The sequence below is a fragment of the Gadus macrocephalus genome, chromosome 16, assembly GCF_031168955.1.
Source record: "Gadus macrocephalus chromosome 16, ASM3116895v1".
Lineage (NCBI taxonomy): Eukaryota > Metazoa > Chordata > Actinopteri > Gadiformes > Gadidae > Gadus > Gadus macrocephalus.
The window spans coordinates 22740793-22754802 of record NC_082397.1 but is presented as its reverse complement, the minus strand read 5'-3'; the positions used below and the strand labels follow the sequence as shown (position 1 = coordinate 22754802).

General features: G+C 47.2%; 2 protein-coding genes across 4 annotated transcripts in view; one reads left to right on the top strand and one right to left on the bottom strand.

Moving 5' to 3' along the window:
• LOC132474239 (clathrin heavy chain 1) overlaps nucleotides 1–9875 on the top strand; it is a 29619-nt gene extending 19744 nt beyond the window's left edge. The window contains exons 26-33 of one of the 3 annotated variants that reach the window (XM_060074808.1): nucleotides 349–498; nucleotides 745–876; nucleotides 1368–1478; nucleotides 1637–1807; nucleotides 5330–5551; nucleotides 6652–6678; nucleotides 9122–9197; nucleotides 9573–9875. In XM_060074808.1, coding sequence (XP_059930791.1) covers nucleotides 349–498; nucleotides 745–876; nucleotides 1368–1478; nucleotides 1637–1807; nucleotides 5330–5551; nucleotides 6652–6678; nucleotides 9122–9197; nucleotides 9573–9706 — 1023 coding nt within the window. In that variant the 3' untranslated portion in view covers nucleotides 9707–9875. Of the gene's footprint in view, nucleotides 1–348; nucleotides 499–744; nucleotides 877–1367; nucleotides 1479–1636; nucleotides 1808–5329; nucleotides 5552–6651; nucleotides 8817–9121; nucleotides 9198–9572 lie in introns of those variants that run through there. The other 2 variants (XM_060074806.1, XM_060074807.1) reach the window with 2 other exon arrangements.
• Nucleotides 9876–11850: 1975 nt separating this feature from the next.
• The window catches only part of cfap45 (cilia and flagella associated protein 45), a 10946-nt gene continuing 8786 nt past the window's right edge, over nucleotides 11851–14010 (bottom strand). Inside the window, exons 11-12 of the mRNA XM_060074809.1 lie at nucleotides 12602–12826; nucleotides 11851–12128 (exon numbers count right to left, since the gene is read on the bottom strand). Coding sequence (XP_059930792.1) covers nucleotides 12053–12128; nucleotides 12602–12826 — 301 coding nt within the window. The 3' untranslated portion in view covers nucleotides 11851–12052. The remainder of the gene's footprint in view (nucleotides 12129–12601; nucleotides 12827–14010) is intronic.

Here is a 14010-nt window from a genome sequence, read left to right as displayed (position 1 = left end):
CCTGTGACCTCTCCCTGACCTCACTGTGACCTCTCCCTGGTCTCCCTGTGAACTCTCCCTGACTACCCCTGACCTCTCCCTGGCCTCCCTGTGACCTCTCCCTGACCTCCTCGTGACCTCTCCTTGGTCTCCCTGTGACCTCTCCCTGACCTCCCTGTGACCTCTCCCTGACCTCCCTGTGACCCCTCGCTGGTGTCCTCCTGACCTCCCTGTGACCTCTCCCTGACCTCACTGTGACCTCTCCCTGGTCTCCCCGTGAACTCTCCCTGACTACCCCTGTCCTCTCCCCGGCCTCCCTGTGACCTCTCCCTGACCTCCTCGTGACCTCTCCTTGGTCTCCCTGCTCAGGTGCTGCGGGCGGCGGAGCAGGCCCACCTGTGGGCGGAGCTGGTGTTCCTGTACGACAAGTACGAGGAGTACGACAACGCCATCATCACCATGATGAGCCACCCCTCCGATGCCTGGAAGGAGGGCCAGTTCAAAGACATCGTCACCAAGGTACGCCAACGCCGACCCCCATCTGTTCACACGACCGCCTCTAGGTGGCTCGTTCATTCAGTTCCCCTCACGCGTGGCAGTGCGGGACAGGTGGAGGATTTTCTCCGGCCCGGGGCGTTCACAAGAACGGGTTGACGGAGTGATGGTTTCACGTGCAAGAATCCCATCGTTTATTTTTATGTTGCGTTTACGTAATGGTGTTGTTACTTTGATCCCGGTGTCTAAAACGCGTCCTGTTTGTGGCAGGTGGCCAACGTTGAGCTGTACTACAAAGCCACTCAGTTCTACCTGGAGTTCAAGCCCCTGTGCCTCAACGACCTGCTCATTGTGCTGTCTCCCAGGCTGGACCACACGCGCGCCGTCAACTACTTCAGCAAGGTACCTCTGCAGGACCACCTACTACCACGTGTACTGTTTTGAAATGGGTTTATCTTTTTAACATTATCTTTACAATTCATCTATTTCATTTGTAGGGAACAATGTAAAAGAAAATTTCTCAATTAAAATTTTAGGAGTCTCTGTGAGGAATAGAACAGCCTGCGTTATGGTTTATATTATATCTGAACCAGGCTTTTTGCTTTGAAAAAGGAATAAAGTGCGACAATGGCAAAAAATCTCTTCTCCAACACTTTTTAACTGAAGTTTATTTAGGATTAAAAACAACATTAGTTTGTGATTGTTTTCGTCTCATCCCACGGAGCTCACACTTAATAACACAAGCTCAGTGGCACAAACTCCAGATTGCTGAAGTGCCGGCCAGAAGGGGGCAGTAATGAGAAGGAATTTCTGATTCTTACATAGTCCCTTTTTGTTATACTTATTATAATAAGTGTATATCATTAATGTTTGGCATCTACTTGTCCCTCCAGGTCAAGCAGCTGCCCTTGGTGAAACCGTACCTGCGGTCGGTCCAGAACCACAACAACAAATCTGTGAACGAGGCGCTGAACAACCTCTTCATCACAGAGGAAGACTATGCAGTACGGCATACCATTTTGGGCTTTGTGTTTATTTGCATTAACCGTTACAGCGACTGAGAAACCCGCTGAACCTGTTTATTGTGCTGTTTTCGGTGAGGCCTCGGCCTGGTTCTTCTTCCTCCGTTCTCATCCCGCTGTGCGGTGTGCTTCCCATCCAGGCCCTGCGCGCATCCATCGATGCCTACGACAACTTTGACAACATCTCGCTGGCCCAGGGGCTGGAGAAGCACGAGCTGATTGAGTTCAGGAGGATCGCGGCGTATCTCTTCAAGGGCAACAACCGCTGGAAGCAGAGCGTGGAGCTGTGCAAGAAGGATAAGCTTTACAAGGTGACCCCCTAAACCCTGTTACAGTAACACATTACTAAACAAACTCTACAAGGTGACCCCCTAAACCCTGTTACAGTAACACATTACTAAACAAACTCTACAAGGTGACCCCCTAAACCCTGTTACAGTAACACATTACTAAACAAACTCTACAAGGTGACCCCCTAAACCCTGTTACAGTAACACATTACTAAACAAACTCTACAAGGTGACCCCCTAAACCCTGTTACAGTAGCACATTACTAAACAAACTACAAGGTGACCCCCTAATCCCTGTTACCGTAACACATTACTAAACTAACTCTACAAGGTGACCCCCTAAACCCTGTTACAGTAACACATTACTAAACTAACTCTACAAGGTGACCCCCTAAACCCTGTTACAGTAACACATTACTAAACAAACTCTACAAGGTGACCCCCTAATCCCTGTTACCGTAACACATTACTAAACTAACTCTACAAGGTGACCCCCTAAACCCTGTTACAGTAACACATTACTAAACTAACTCTACAAGGTGACCCCCTAAACCCTGTTACAGTAACACATTACTAAACAAACTCTACAAGGTGACCCCCTAAACCCTGTTACAGTAACACATTACTAAACTAACTCCACAGAGACAACGCAGCGATATCATCATGAGCAGTTCTAACTGGAGAGAAAGTGAAATCCGCGAGCTGCTGACCATGTGAGAGAAGATGATGCAGTCGTTTTAAAGAAAGATGTTGAAAGATGGTGCGATCTACGAGAGAGACGCAGAGGAACTGTCCTTGGGAAACTTGAGTTGGGATAAAAAACAAGTGGTCAGCAAAATAAAGAATATGTTTGCGTTTTTGCACTTGTAAATTGTTAATCGCGATTGTAGCCTACACTCGGACGTGAACTCATTCTTGCATGCGGGTGTCTACATTCATAAAAAAATAAAAACATTCGGGATTATGCTAATTATTCTAAAGAGGTCTAGACTCTAGACTCCTTCTCCATTGAACCAAGAAAGCCTGCGTCGTGAGGAACGGGGGTTTTACACAGGGAACTTGAGATAATACGGTAAAATCGCCGGGCGTGCCGGCATGGCAGTGTAGACTGACTGTGTGTGCACACACACAAACCTCCGTTCCTAGCCTACTCACCGTTAGAAGAGCAGTAGGCGAAGTAGCCTCATCAAAGACTCTACTCGCGTTAAACAGCAAAGTCTCAGAGCTTGGCGTCTTAAATCTTTTGTGGACTTTTGTCAACAGTGGACTTTTGTCCTGCCTTTCTCTGCATGCAGCATCACACAAAAATACTTAATGTTGGGTCGCCATGGTTGTTGTAGATTGGCCTATAGAGGGGGTTACGTTTAATTTAATATTGCATAGTTTCCAAGAGTGGCGAAGTCACGCCTCTTCCAGCAGAGCCCATGGGACCTATGATATCTAAAAAATATGAATTTCAATGGAGAAAGTAATTATTTTCTGGTCCCAGTCTTATTATGTCCCGGATTACGCATATGTTTGTGGATTTAAATGATAATTTTTCATGTCAAGAGTTTGATCTTTTATTGTGCAATTGTTCAGTTAAAGGCTGTAGAGTAAATACATGAGAAAGACTACATGTAACGTCACGCTCCCTGCGACTGGCGTGGACAAGACAAGACTGAAATTCTTGCTTTTATCCTCCCCTTGGAAAAAAGCGGTGAGGTGGAGAAGAGAGATCGCCTTGTCTGTACCGGAGTTCCAAGTGCGGGTGGGGACGTATATCATTCGCGTCGAGATCAGCGAAAAGCTGTAGTTCACAAAACGGCCTCACACATAACCTAACATTATCAAACTTCTTCCCAAACATTTTTAGTTTTCTTTATATGAAAAATTAAATCATCATTTATCATTTAATATTTTTCGATCGAATAGGTCCCATGGGCTTTAACGGAAGGGGCGTGGCTTCACCACTCTATAACTCCCGCTCAGCCCCTCGCAGTTTATGCGTGACCGTGACGAGTGTGTCTCTAACCTTCCAGGACTAGTAGCAGGATTAGATACAATTAGATACAAAGTTCACTGTATCCGGCCTTTACATTTAAGATAGCCGATATTCGATATTCAAAAAAATATATATGATAATAATATAACTTCAGAATAATCTGGTGGACCAGATATTATGTCTTGCGGGCCAGCGGGCCACCAGTAGCCGACCCCTGCTCTACAAGGTGACCCCCTAAACCCTTTTACAGTAACACTTTAATAACCAAGCTCTACAAGGTGACCCCTAAACCCTGTTGCAGTAACATGCTAATAACCAAGCTCTACAATGTAACCCACAAAACCTTGTTATAGCACAAGGTAACGCGTTAACCAAGCTCTTCAAGGTGACCCTAGTCTAAATCCTGTTACAGTAGAGAGGAACACATTGGTGAACAGTTCATTAATATTAGTTTATTCAGTATTAAGCATTATTATATAGCGTTAGCATAGGGTGGGGGTCACTAACAGGCGGAACGCGGTCCGGGTCCGGACCCAGACGCCGTCTTATACGGACCCGGACCTATAGTCAATAAATTATTCAAGTAATTTAAATTTTGACGGGCGCTTCTATTTTGACCGGCGCAGCGTTTCTAGACTTTACGGTACTGGTTTAGCGAATCAGAATCAGGAAATCCACTGACCAATTGCATTCGAGTTATGCCATCCCATGTGATGCTACTCATCCAAACGAATATGTGCGCAGGCTGCCTGGCTCCCGGCGCAGGCTGCCTGGCTCACAGAGACAGTGAGCGATCATGCGAGAGATGAGAGAAGTGCGATAAGACAGCGGGAGTAGAGTGAGAAAGACAGCGGGAGAAGAGTGAGAAAGACAGCGGGAGAAGAGTGAGAAAGACAGCGGGAGAAGAGTGAGAAAGACAGCGGGAGAAGAGTGAGAAAGACAGCGGGAGAAGAGTGAGAAAGACAGCGGGAGAAGAGTGAGAAAGACAGCGGGAGAAGAGTGAGTAATACAGCGGGAGAAGAGTGAGAAAGACAGCGGGAGAAGAGTGAGAAAGACAGCGGGAGAAGAGTGAGAAAGACAGCGGGAGAAGAGTGAGAAAGACAGCGGGAGAAGAGTGAGAAAGACAGCGGGAGAAGAGTGAGAAAGACAGCGGGAGAAGAGTGAGAAAGACAGCGGGAGAAGAGTGAGAAAGACAGCGGGAGAAGAGTGAGAAATACAGCGGGAGAAGAGTGAGTAAGACAGCAGGAGAAGAGTGAGTAATACAGCGGGAGAAGAGTGAGAAAGACAGCGGGAGAAGAGTGAGTAATACAGCGAGAGAAGAGTGAGTAATACAGCGGGACAGGAAAGAGACGGACAGAGTGAGCCGGAGACAGAAAAAGAACTACACATCGCGCTCTCTAGAAAAGTGGACAGCAAAAACAGCTTTCAACCCAGAATGGACAGACTCATTCATGTTCATTCTTCCCACTGGAAACACAAAACCAGTCTGTCTCATATGCCTCCCTTTCACTATTAACCCCAATCCCTCCCCATGTAACTCTCCCTCCTCCCCTCCCCAGGATGCCATGCAGTACGCGTCCGAGTCAAAGGACACGGAGCTGGCGGAGGAGCTGCTGGCCTGGTTCCTGGAGGAGGACAAGAAGGAGTGCTTCGCCGCCTGCCTCTTCACCTGCTACGACCTGTTACGGCCCGACGTGGTGCTGGAGACCGCCTGGCGCCACAACCTCATGGACTTCTCCATGCCCTACTTCATCCAGGTCATGAGGGAGTACCTCAGCAAGGTGGGTGGCCCTCTTTTCTTGATTAGACAGAACATAACAGGGGGGTGTTTTGAGTGAGACAAAACAATCCTCATCAAATACAATGTAATTGAGCGAAAGTCGAGTAACTAAGAGAGAGAATAATTGAGGAGGTAAAATAAGCAGTTTCTTTATAGAAAAAGACGAAACAGAAAATACACAATTTGCAGAATTATATTTCATAGCCAGAAGGTTCCAGAACTTGCTGGTACTGAAATGTGGGTTATTTATAAATATTCGCCTTTGCAAATATATCTATGCAATATAATTTTTTTTAGGTTTTGTCTCAAATTCCGCTTAAAATAATTAATAATATAGCCATTGATGGATCCTTCATCCTAACATTATCTGAGGTCCTCAGACTGTAGCATCACATTGGGGGACGTTTTGAGAGCCAAAGCCCATTTCCTTTTTTAAACATGCTTTCATCCTCTACCCCAATGATGCGTGGCATTATTGGTCTTATCTCCATTTTTTTGTCGCTTTTTCACCTTTCATTCTCTGCTCCTTTTCCATACAAATGTGTACCTGAGGAGGTTTGTCACCATGCCACATTTCTCTTTTTTATTCAGCAGAGTGAAGCACTCCCATAACTACGCTTTGAGATTGTGGATTAAATAGATACAGTGAACTTCATCCACCCGGCGGCCATCTTGTTCCTAAACGCTATCTGGTTGATCTAAATGTGGAATTCCGTATTCAGCTTAACCAGATAGCGTTTAGAAACAAGACGGAACCAAGATGGCATCTAGGTGGATAGGTGAAGTATTTGAAGTAGTTTAAAGCCCTAAGCTGAATTTGAACTAGATCAGATTTTCTTATGAACAGTTGAGAGTTGTGCGACCACTGTCTTTAATTCCAAATACATACCTCCATACATTACTATGAGCCGTCAGAATTTTACCAAGCCAAAGTATGCATTTGTATAAAAAGTAGCGCTATTTGCATCTACCTTTTGTTATAATTCTTTTTGGTAAGCGATGATACCTCTGTTTGCTTGCTTTTCTCTCTGTCTGTCTACTGTTGGACTCTTTTTGTTTGATTTTTCCTCCTTAAGTTGCCTCTCTGAACTTCCCTTTCAGGTTGATGCAATAAAGGAAAAGGTGAAAGTCTAATCCATTTCCAGCCATTCTTTTTTGACCCCTCCTGCTCCCGGTAGCCTGTAGTTCTGGAGGAGTGATGATTAGCATTAAACTGCATGTGACTGTGTCCTCCTTCTCCCTGCCCCCCCCTTCCCCCTGATATCACTCTTGCTGCTTCTTGGTCTATTCTCACCACTAGCTTCACTAGCACTGTAGCTAGGACTGTAGCTAGTACTTTAGACTGAACTGTAGCTAGCCACACCTCAGTGGTCCACTCTCCTCTCCCCTCCCCAACCCCAGGGAATGCAAAGGGTCTGCTGGTGTCAGTGATGGTCTGATGTTATCATGGGGAATAGGGGTGAGACTCTGAACCGTTACCCCGACTAAAGAGCCAAATGTGTGTAAATGCAGAGTAAAGAGGAAGCACTCGCCTTACCATAATATAGTGCTATTGCGTTTTGGTATAGGACCTGGGCAACCAGGTCCTGGCCATGCCTGTGCCCCTGCCATTCTAGGGTTTTGGTAGAGAGGTGATCACAAATGTCCAATCTCAATTCTAGGGTTTCGTGTGTACTTATAATAAACTGCGTACTTGGAGAAAGTGGTATGCTCTCAGCCAGACGTCGTATGAATGATCATGAGGCATCCGTCAACACCAGCCGGCCCAGTGTCTCTCCAGGGTGCGGTCCGCAGAGAGCCCTACTCGAATCTAAAGGCCTGTTTGGCCCCTGGACCCTATCGATAGACGTCTTGTAATCACGTCAAAGTCTGAACAGCACCGCTAGCGCCAGGCCGCGGCAGACCCAAACTCGCTCTGGGAGTGACCGTGCCTCCCTGAGCTATAAAGGCTCAATAAAATGGCCCAGAGTTCTGTCTTTAATCATTGCTATCAAGTACCATGATAGCATGTGCATGATGGGGTGGCAAGATGCGCTAACTAGGGCAAAACTAGGGCCTAATCTGAATGAATGGTCACCATTTTTTCAGATTATCTTTCCATTATGCCCCCATGATGTGAAATCTGACTTGAATTGATCAACGGACATTGTGCAATGTCCGTTCTGACCCGATTTTGTTTTTGATTGACTTAACTCTCACAGTGACCCTCTTCATCAACTAGAGCACGCACAAAAAAGCTAAACTAATCATCAAACGCCACCGGTGTCGATAACCAGCCTAGCTCCCCCCCCCCACACACACACACACACACACGTACACACACACACCACCACCACCTGTTTCCGTGTAGCGTTAGCAGGTCTCCGGCCAGGCTAGAAGACGCTGTTGTTGTTGGCTGCTGCCTGCTTCTGAACGCCTTGAAACAGCTGGAACGAACCCCACCCCGCCCTCCCTCTCACCACAGCGGGCTTCTGGCTTCTCTTCTTTCCTTCTCTTCCCCTCTCTCCGTTTCCTCCTCACTCGCGCACTCTTTTAACCGAGGGGAATGACTTGGCTGCCTCTTCAGCATGTCACTCTTCCCTCTCTCTCTTCTCTTCAAATCCAAACCTGCAGCCTATCTTAACTTTTTTTGTTGACCAAAAGAAACCAAGCCTGCATAACCAGATGGACTAGCTGAGTCGATGTAGTGGCGACCAAGTATGTGGAGAACTCGAGCCAGAGCATCAGCCAGGGCCCCCTTTAAGTCATACATATTGATTATTACAACCATGAATTAAGGCACTATCAAATTTTCCACTGCTCGATTCAGAGATGGTTTCCTTTTGTCCAGTGCTGGCCATGCGCTTCATACGAGTTAAACGGTTGAGTTACAGCTGCTTCCCTTTCCCTTTTTGGTTTTATAACTTTTTTGTACTGATTGAGGAAAAAAAGTTGGATGTTTGTCTGACTGCATTGCTGCACGCTATTCCACTACTAAATTTTCTTGTGCTGGATTTTTAAATGGAGATCGGTAAATCCCCCCCCCCCCCCACACACACACACACAGACACACACTGCTTGTTGTCAACATACTGAGGGCGTCCATAGTGTGAGAAAAAGACGGATGGATTTGTTGGCTGGATGGTGGGACCATTAGATTTCCTTTAGCTGTTTGTGTGTTTTGACTCTTCATCAAAGAGATCCCCCCCCCTCCACTACCATTGGGTCATGTGACCTAGCCCAGCTCCGTAGAGCCAGCCTGTAGTTGTAGTGTCAGCTGCTGGCCAGCAGAGGGCCACCTTCCCCTCCGCCCCCCCCCCCCCCCCCTCCCAACCCAGCATGGCTAGTTCTAGCGGCTGTTTCAATCTGAAAGTGTACTCGTCTCCGCCTGTCAGGAATGGTCCCACCCGCCAGCCAGTGCAATAACCCAGAGGTCAGTTTGGTTTGCTTTGTTTGCACAAAAAAAAAAGAAACACGAGCTTGGCGTCACAAGAGCTCCGCCCCTCCCACCCAAGTGGTTGCCTTGGGGACTTACACCTCTCCCTCTGTCCCTCTGCCCCCCCCACCCCCCACCCCCACCCCCCCCCCATAGGTCGACCAGCTCGAGGCCTCTGAATCTCTGAGGAAGCAGGAGGAGCAGGCCACCGAGGCCCAGCCCATCGTCTATGGTACAGCCTCCAAAGCCGTTGAAAGCATAAGGCAACGATTTTCGCTTCATATTTTGAAGCGCAACCTTAAAAAAAGAAATGAGTGGTGTTGTTTTAACGGAGCACACTGGGTTACAGCAGGCTGTATGGGTTCACTCTCTCCGTATAGGATTCATTGTGGGGCTTCACCCATTTAAACCAGACATGCTGGTATCTTCTGCGTGGGTTGTTTGATAGGTTGGTTGATGTTGGTGGGTTGGCTGATTGTTGATTGGTGGGTGGGTTGATGGTTTATAGGTTGGTTGGTGGTTGATGTGTTGGCTGATTGTTGATTGGTGGGTGGGTTGATGGTTTATAGGTTGGTTGGTGGTTGATGGGTTGGTTGATTTGTTGCAGGCACCCCCCAGCTGATGCTGACCTCGGGGAACAACGTGGCCGCTCCCCCCCAGCAGCCCTACGGTTACGGCTACCCGGCGGCCCCCGGCGGCTACTCCCAGCCCGCACAGCCCGGCTTCAGCTACGGCATGTGATTTCACCCCTCCCCCCAAAACACACCTTAATCTACAACCATCCTGTCTCTCTCTCCCTCCCTCTCTCCTATGTCTCTCTCCCTCCCTCTCTCTGTCTCTCCTGCTGCTCTCTCTCTGTCTCTGTCTCTCTCTCTCTACTCGTGTTCCTCACCAGGGTGTCTCTCTCTCTCTCTCTCTCTCTCTCTCTCTCTCTCTCTCTCTCTCTCTCTCTCTCTCTCTCTCTCTCTCTCTCTCTCTCTCTCTCTCTCTCTCTCTCTCTCTCTCTCTCTCTCTCTCTCTCTCTCTCTCTCTCTCTCTCTCTCTCTCTCTCTCTCTCTCTCTCTCTCTCTCTCTCTCTCTCTCTCGTGTTCCTCACCAGGGTCTCTCTCTCTACTCGTGTTCCTCACCAGGGTCTCTCTCTCCTCTCTCGTGTTCCTCACCAGGGTCTCTCTCTCTACTCGTGTTCCTCACCAGGGTCTTCTACTGAAGGGTCTGCGACTAACGGCCCACACTCGTTTTAAACACCTTTTTTATTTCTTTACTTTTTTTATCATGGTTTATTGTAACCGTACTGAAGGACTTTTGTTTGCGTTAAGAGGCGAACCAAGAGGCTGGGGACCGTATGATGTTATTGTTTAGTATTTTTCTCACATTCCATATTTATGACTACTTGTTATTTAGACTGTTTTTGTTTTTGTTGTGTATGTTTATGTATAATTATTATTTTTTAAACTGTGGTTTATTGTGGAGGTGGACTGGAAGCTGAGCAGTGAACCTTTTGAAGTGTGCTGGGAAGCGGTGATTTGCACTCTTGTTGTGAGCAGCAATGATTTACAGAAAGCTCTTAATTTAGTGATAAATTGACCTTGTGAAAGTTGTCCATTGTCTGTATAATGCATTTCATCAATGTATATTATGAGGAAGAGTAAAGAAAAACGTTACATATAATATTTGAACATATATTTGGCCACTCGGATGGCTATAGCTAGCAAAACACTAAGTAACGATAGTATATTGTGCACAGGCGTGTGGCTTTATGGAGTTTTAACGCATACCTGTGGGTGGAAGAAGGGAGTCCGTTGACACGTGTTTACGTGCACGCCTGTGTATGCGTGCTTGTGTATATGAGTGTATGTGTGTGAGCCGAAGATCAAAATAATAGTTTTAAGCCCCCCTTCTCTCGGCCTGTGCGAGGCGATATCCCAACCCCTCAATGTTAGCTCTTTGACGTCGGCTCAGCGTATATCGGTGAACTCTTGTACTGTGCTTGTGCGTGAGACCGCGTCTGTCTACGGGCAGGAAGGGGTGGGTGGGTGGGTGGGTGTGTGTGTGTGTGTGTGTGTGTGTGTGTGTGTGTGTGTCCCTCCTGCAGAGGTCTGGTTTGTGTGTATATGCCAGGTGTTGTGGTGTTCCCCGCCCCACTTTCTCTCTCTAGGTCACCAGTACTATTATTTTTTTCTCTGTGTGTACAGCTCTGAAAAAAACATATGAATATGAATCAGGAACTTGTTTTGATGAGGACTTGTCCTCGGACCGCCCGGCGCCCGCCCTGTCTGCTCTCCTCTTCTTTTTGTAGGCGTGCTCCGTGCCGCCGGCACACAAACACAAAAAGACACACCCATGGGAGGATAATAAGCCCCCCCCCCCGGACCACCCTGGAGGGGGAGGGGGACAGGGCGGTGGAATGCTTGGTGTCCTAATGTCCACTTGAATAGATCCTTAAAACACTCCTGTAGGTTTATGTGTTTAGATGGTAAGAAACTAGGTCTTCGTGCTTCGAACAATACTTTGTCCAGAATGGTTATGAAATAAAGAAAATGTCTGTATTTACCTCGATGTACTTCCTTAAAGGCTTTTGAGATGTGTGTGTGTTTGTGTGTATGTGTGTATACATCGTCACCCTTATAATGTGAATTCCTTTCTTTGGTCATATTACAGTGAAGGGGATTAAGGAAGGTTATGATTACTTTGAAAGGGATATACAAGCCAGAGTACCTAAAATATTAATAAACACTAAAACACAAAGGTACAATGTGTGGCTGTCCTGTGGTCTGCTTCTTTCTGACGTGCCGTGGAACACTGCCGTGGAACACTGGGGAGTTTGAAGTGTTTTTCTCTCTTCAGTGACTCGTACGGCTGTATTGTTTTCACACAAAGGAAACCCATCAAGTTCAACTTCGAATTTATTCCAAACGTTTCCGTAACTGTTCTAGTTTTATGTCTATGGAAATACACAATGCACAGTGTGGGAAGGCAAGGCAACTTTATTTATATAGCACTTTTCATACACAAGGTAGACTCAAAGTGCTTCACATAACTGGTATGAGAGTATATATCGTCATGGGGTCACACAAGCGGCTGCCAGCTCTACTGAGCCAGAGGGGGCAACGCATGAAGCTTCCTCTCCACTTGGTTGCAGTATTTCTCTGGGATGCCGGCCGCCCTACAAAAAGACACAAATGTGTGCGTTTTTGTACAGACAGACACAAAGGTAAGTGTGTGTGTGTACTGACAATTGTTGGTCTGCGTGCACAGACCGACACAAATATTAGTGCGTCAGTGTGTTCGTGTACAGACACAGATGTAAGTGGGTGTGTGTACAGACAAAAATTGTAGTGTGTGTGTACAGACACAATTGTTGGTCTGTGTGTACAGACGGACACAAATATCTGTGTCTGCCAACTGAAACAACTTAACACTCATTCATTCATAAACCGATGGAGTCAACCACGCAGGGCGATAGCCAGCTCATCAGGAGCAGTCAGGGTGAGGCGTCTTGCTTAGGGACACCTCAGCTAGGAGGAGCCGGGGATTGAACCAGCAACCTCCTGGTTACCAGTCAACCCGCTCTACCTCCTGAGCTACAGCCGCCCGCCACATCACATCACATGTTCCCCTGGCTCACGCTCTACCTACTTGAGCTCCCTCAGCTTCCTCTCCTTGATCTCATCCAGGCGCAGGCGTCTCTGGCGGCCCGCCTCGTCCAGCTCCTCCCGCTCCTTGTACACCTCGCGCCGCCGGGCCACGGCCTGCAGCTCGCGCTCCCTCACCTGCTGCCGCACCCCGTCGGCGTGCTGCAGCGCCTTCTGCCGGTGCCCCTGCTCCTCCGCCTCCTGCTTGGCAATGGCCGCCTGCTGGGCCCTGAGGGAGAGGATGATGATGAGGAGGATTAATGTTGTAGGTTGATGGCCGACCGCTGTGCCCTGAGGGAGAGGGGGTGAGGATGATTTATGATCGTACGCTGATGGCCTTCTTGGACAGCACTCAATGCTGAACCTTGAAACAGGATTGTGAACCGCGGTGAGAATACAAGTGGACTTCAATGCTGTCGTGATGCTTAAAGGGGGGGATATTCTGCCACCTGGTTTGCGTGGGACGAGCCGTTACAAGTCGTTTGGAAATCTGCCTTTTCCGGTGTTTTAGTGACATCACAAGTGGCCGCGTCCACCGAGATGTATGATGGATAGATAAACAACGTTTGCTACAGTCCACTGGGTAGGCTGGTAGACCGATCTATCAACCATACATCAGACACGCCCATTTGACGCGTCACTAAAACACAGGAAAAGGTCGACTTTCAAACGGCTTGTAACAGCTAATCACACTCACACCTGGTTGCCTAATATCACCCATTTAATGAGGAGCGGCATGGAGTCGATGAGTGTGCTGCCCAAGCAGGTAGGCCCTTCTATAGTGTGTTATATGGTTATTTCCTGGATCATTTCTTAATGTTCAGATCACAGGAGTGGATGTATTCTCTCTGTAGTACATGCCTATACTGCGCTTGGTATTTCAATATAATATTATGTTTTGAGGTATTTGTATGCATGCAATGAACAGCAGTGCAAGTGGTGGATCATTGGTCTGTCTAGGAGCACATAGATACACACAACATAGCGACAACATGCATTTCTAAACCTATGGGTTATTCAGTCTTCAACAATATTGAGATGAATGAGAAATTAGAGATTACTACAAATGCTTAAACTGTGTTATAATGTTGTATCCCACAGATTTTAGGATAAAATTCCACACCAAACCAGATAAAATCTAAATGGATTGGTAATGGTATGCCCCGTCTCCTTGAATCCCCTTGAAATGGTGAAAAGAGGACCTCATGTTTTCATAAAAGAGCTCTTTTATGATTAGTTGAGGACAAGAATAAATCCCATCAAGTCACATTTTAGGAAAAAGAAGGCCATGTGTGAATCCGTGCAAATCCGTATTTTTACACGGCAGCCAATGGAACGGACTGTGGGGTGCTTTAGTAACACGGACCCCGACACGCAACCCGGGATCATCCGTGATTGAATCCCACTTGAATA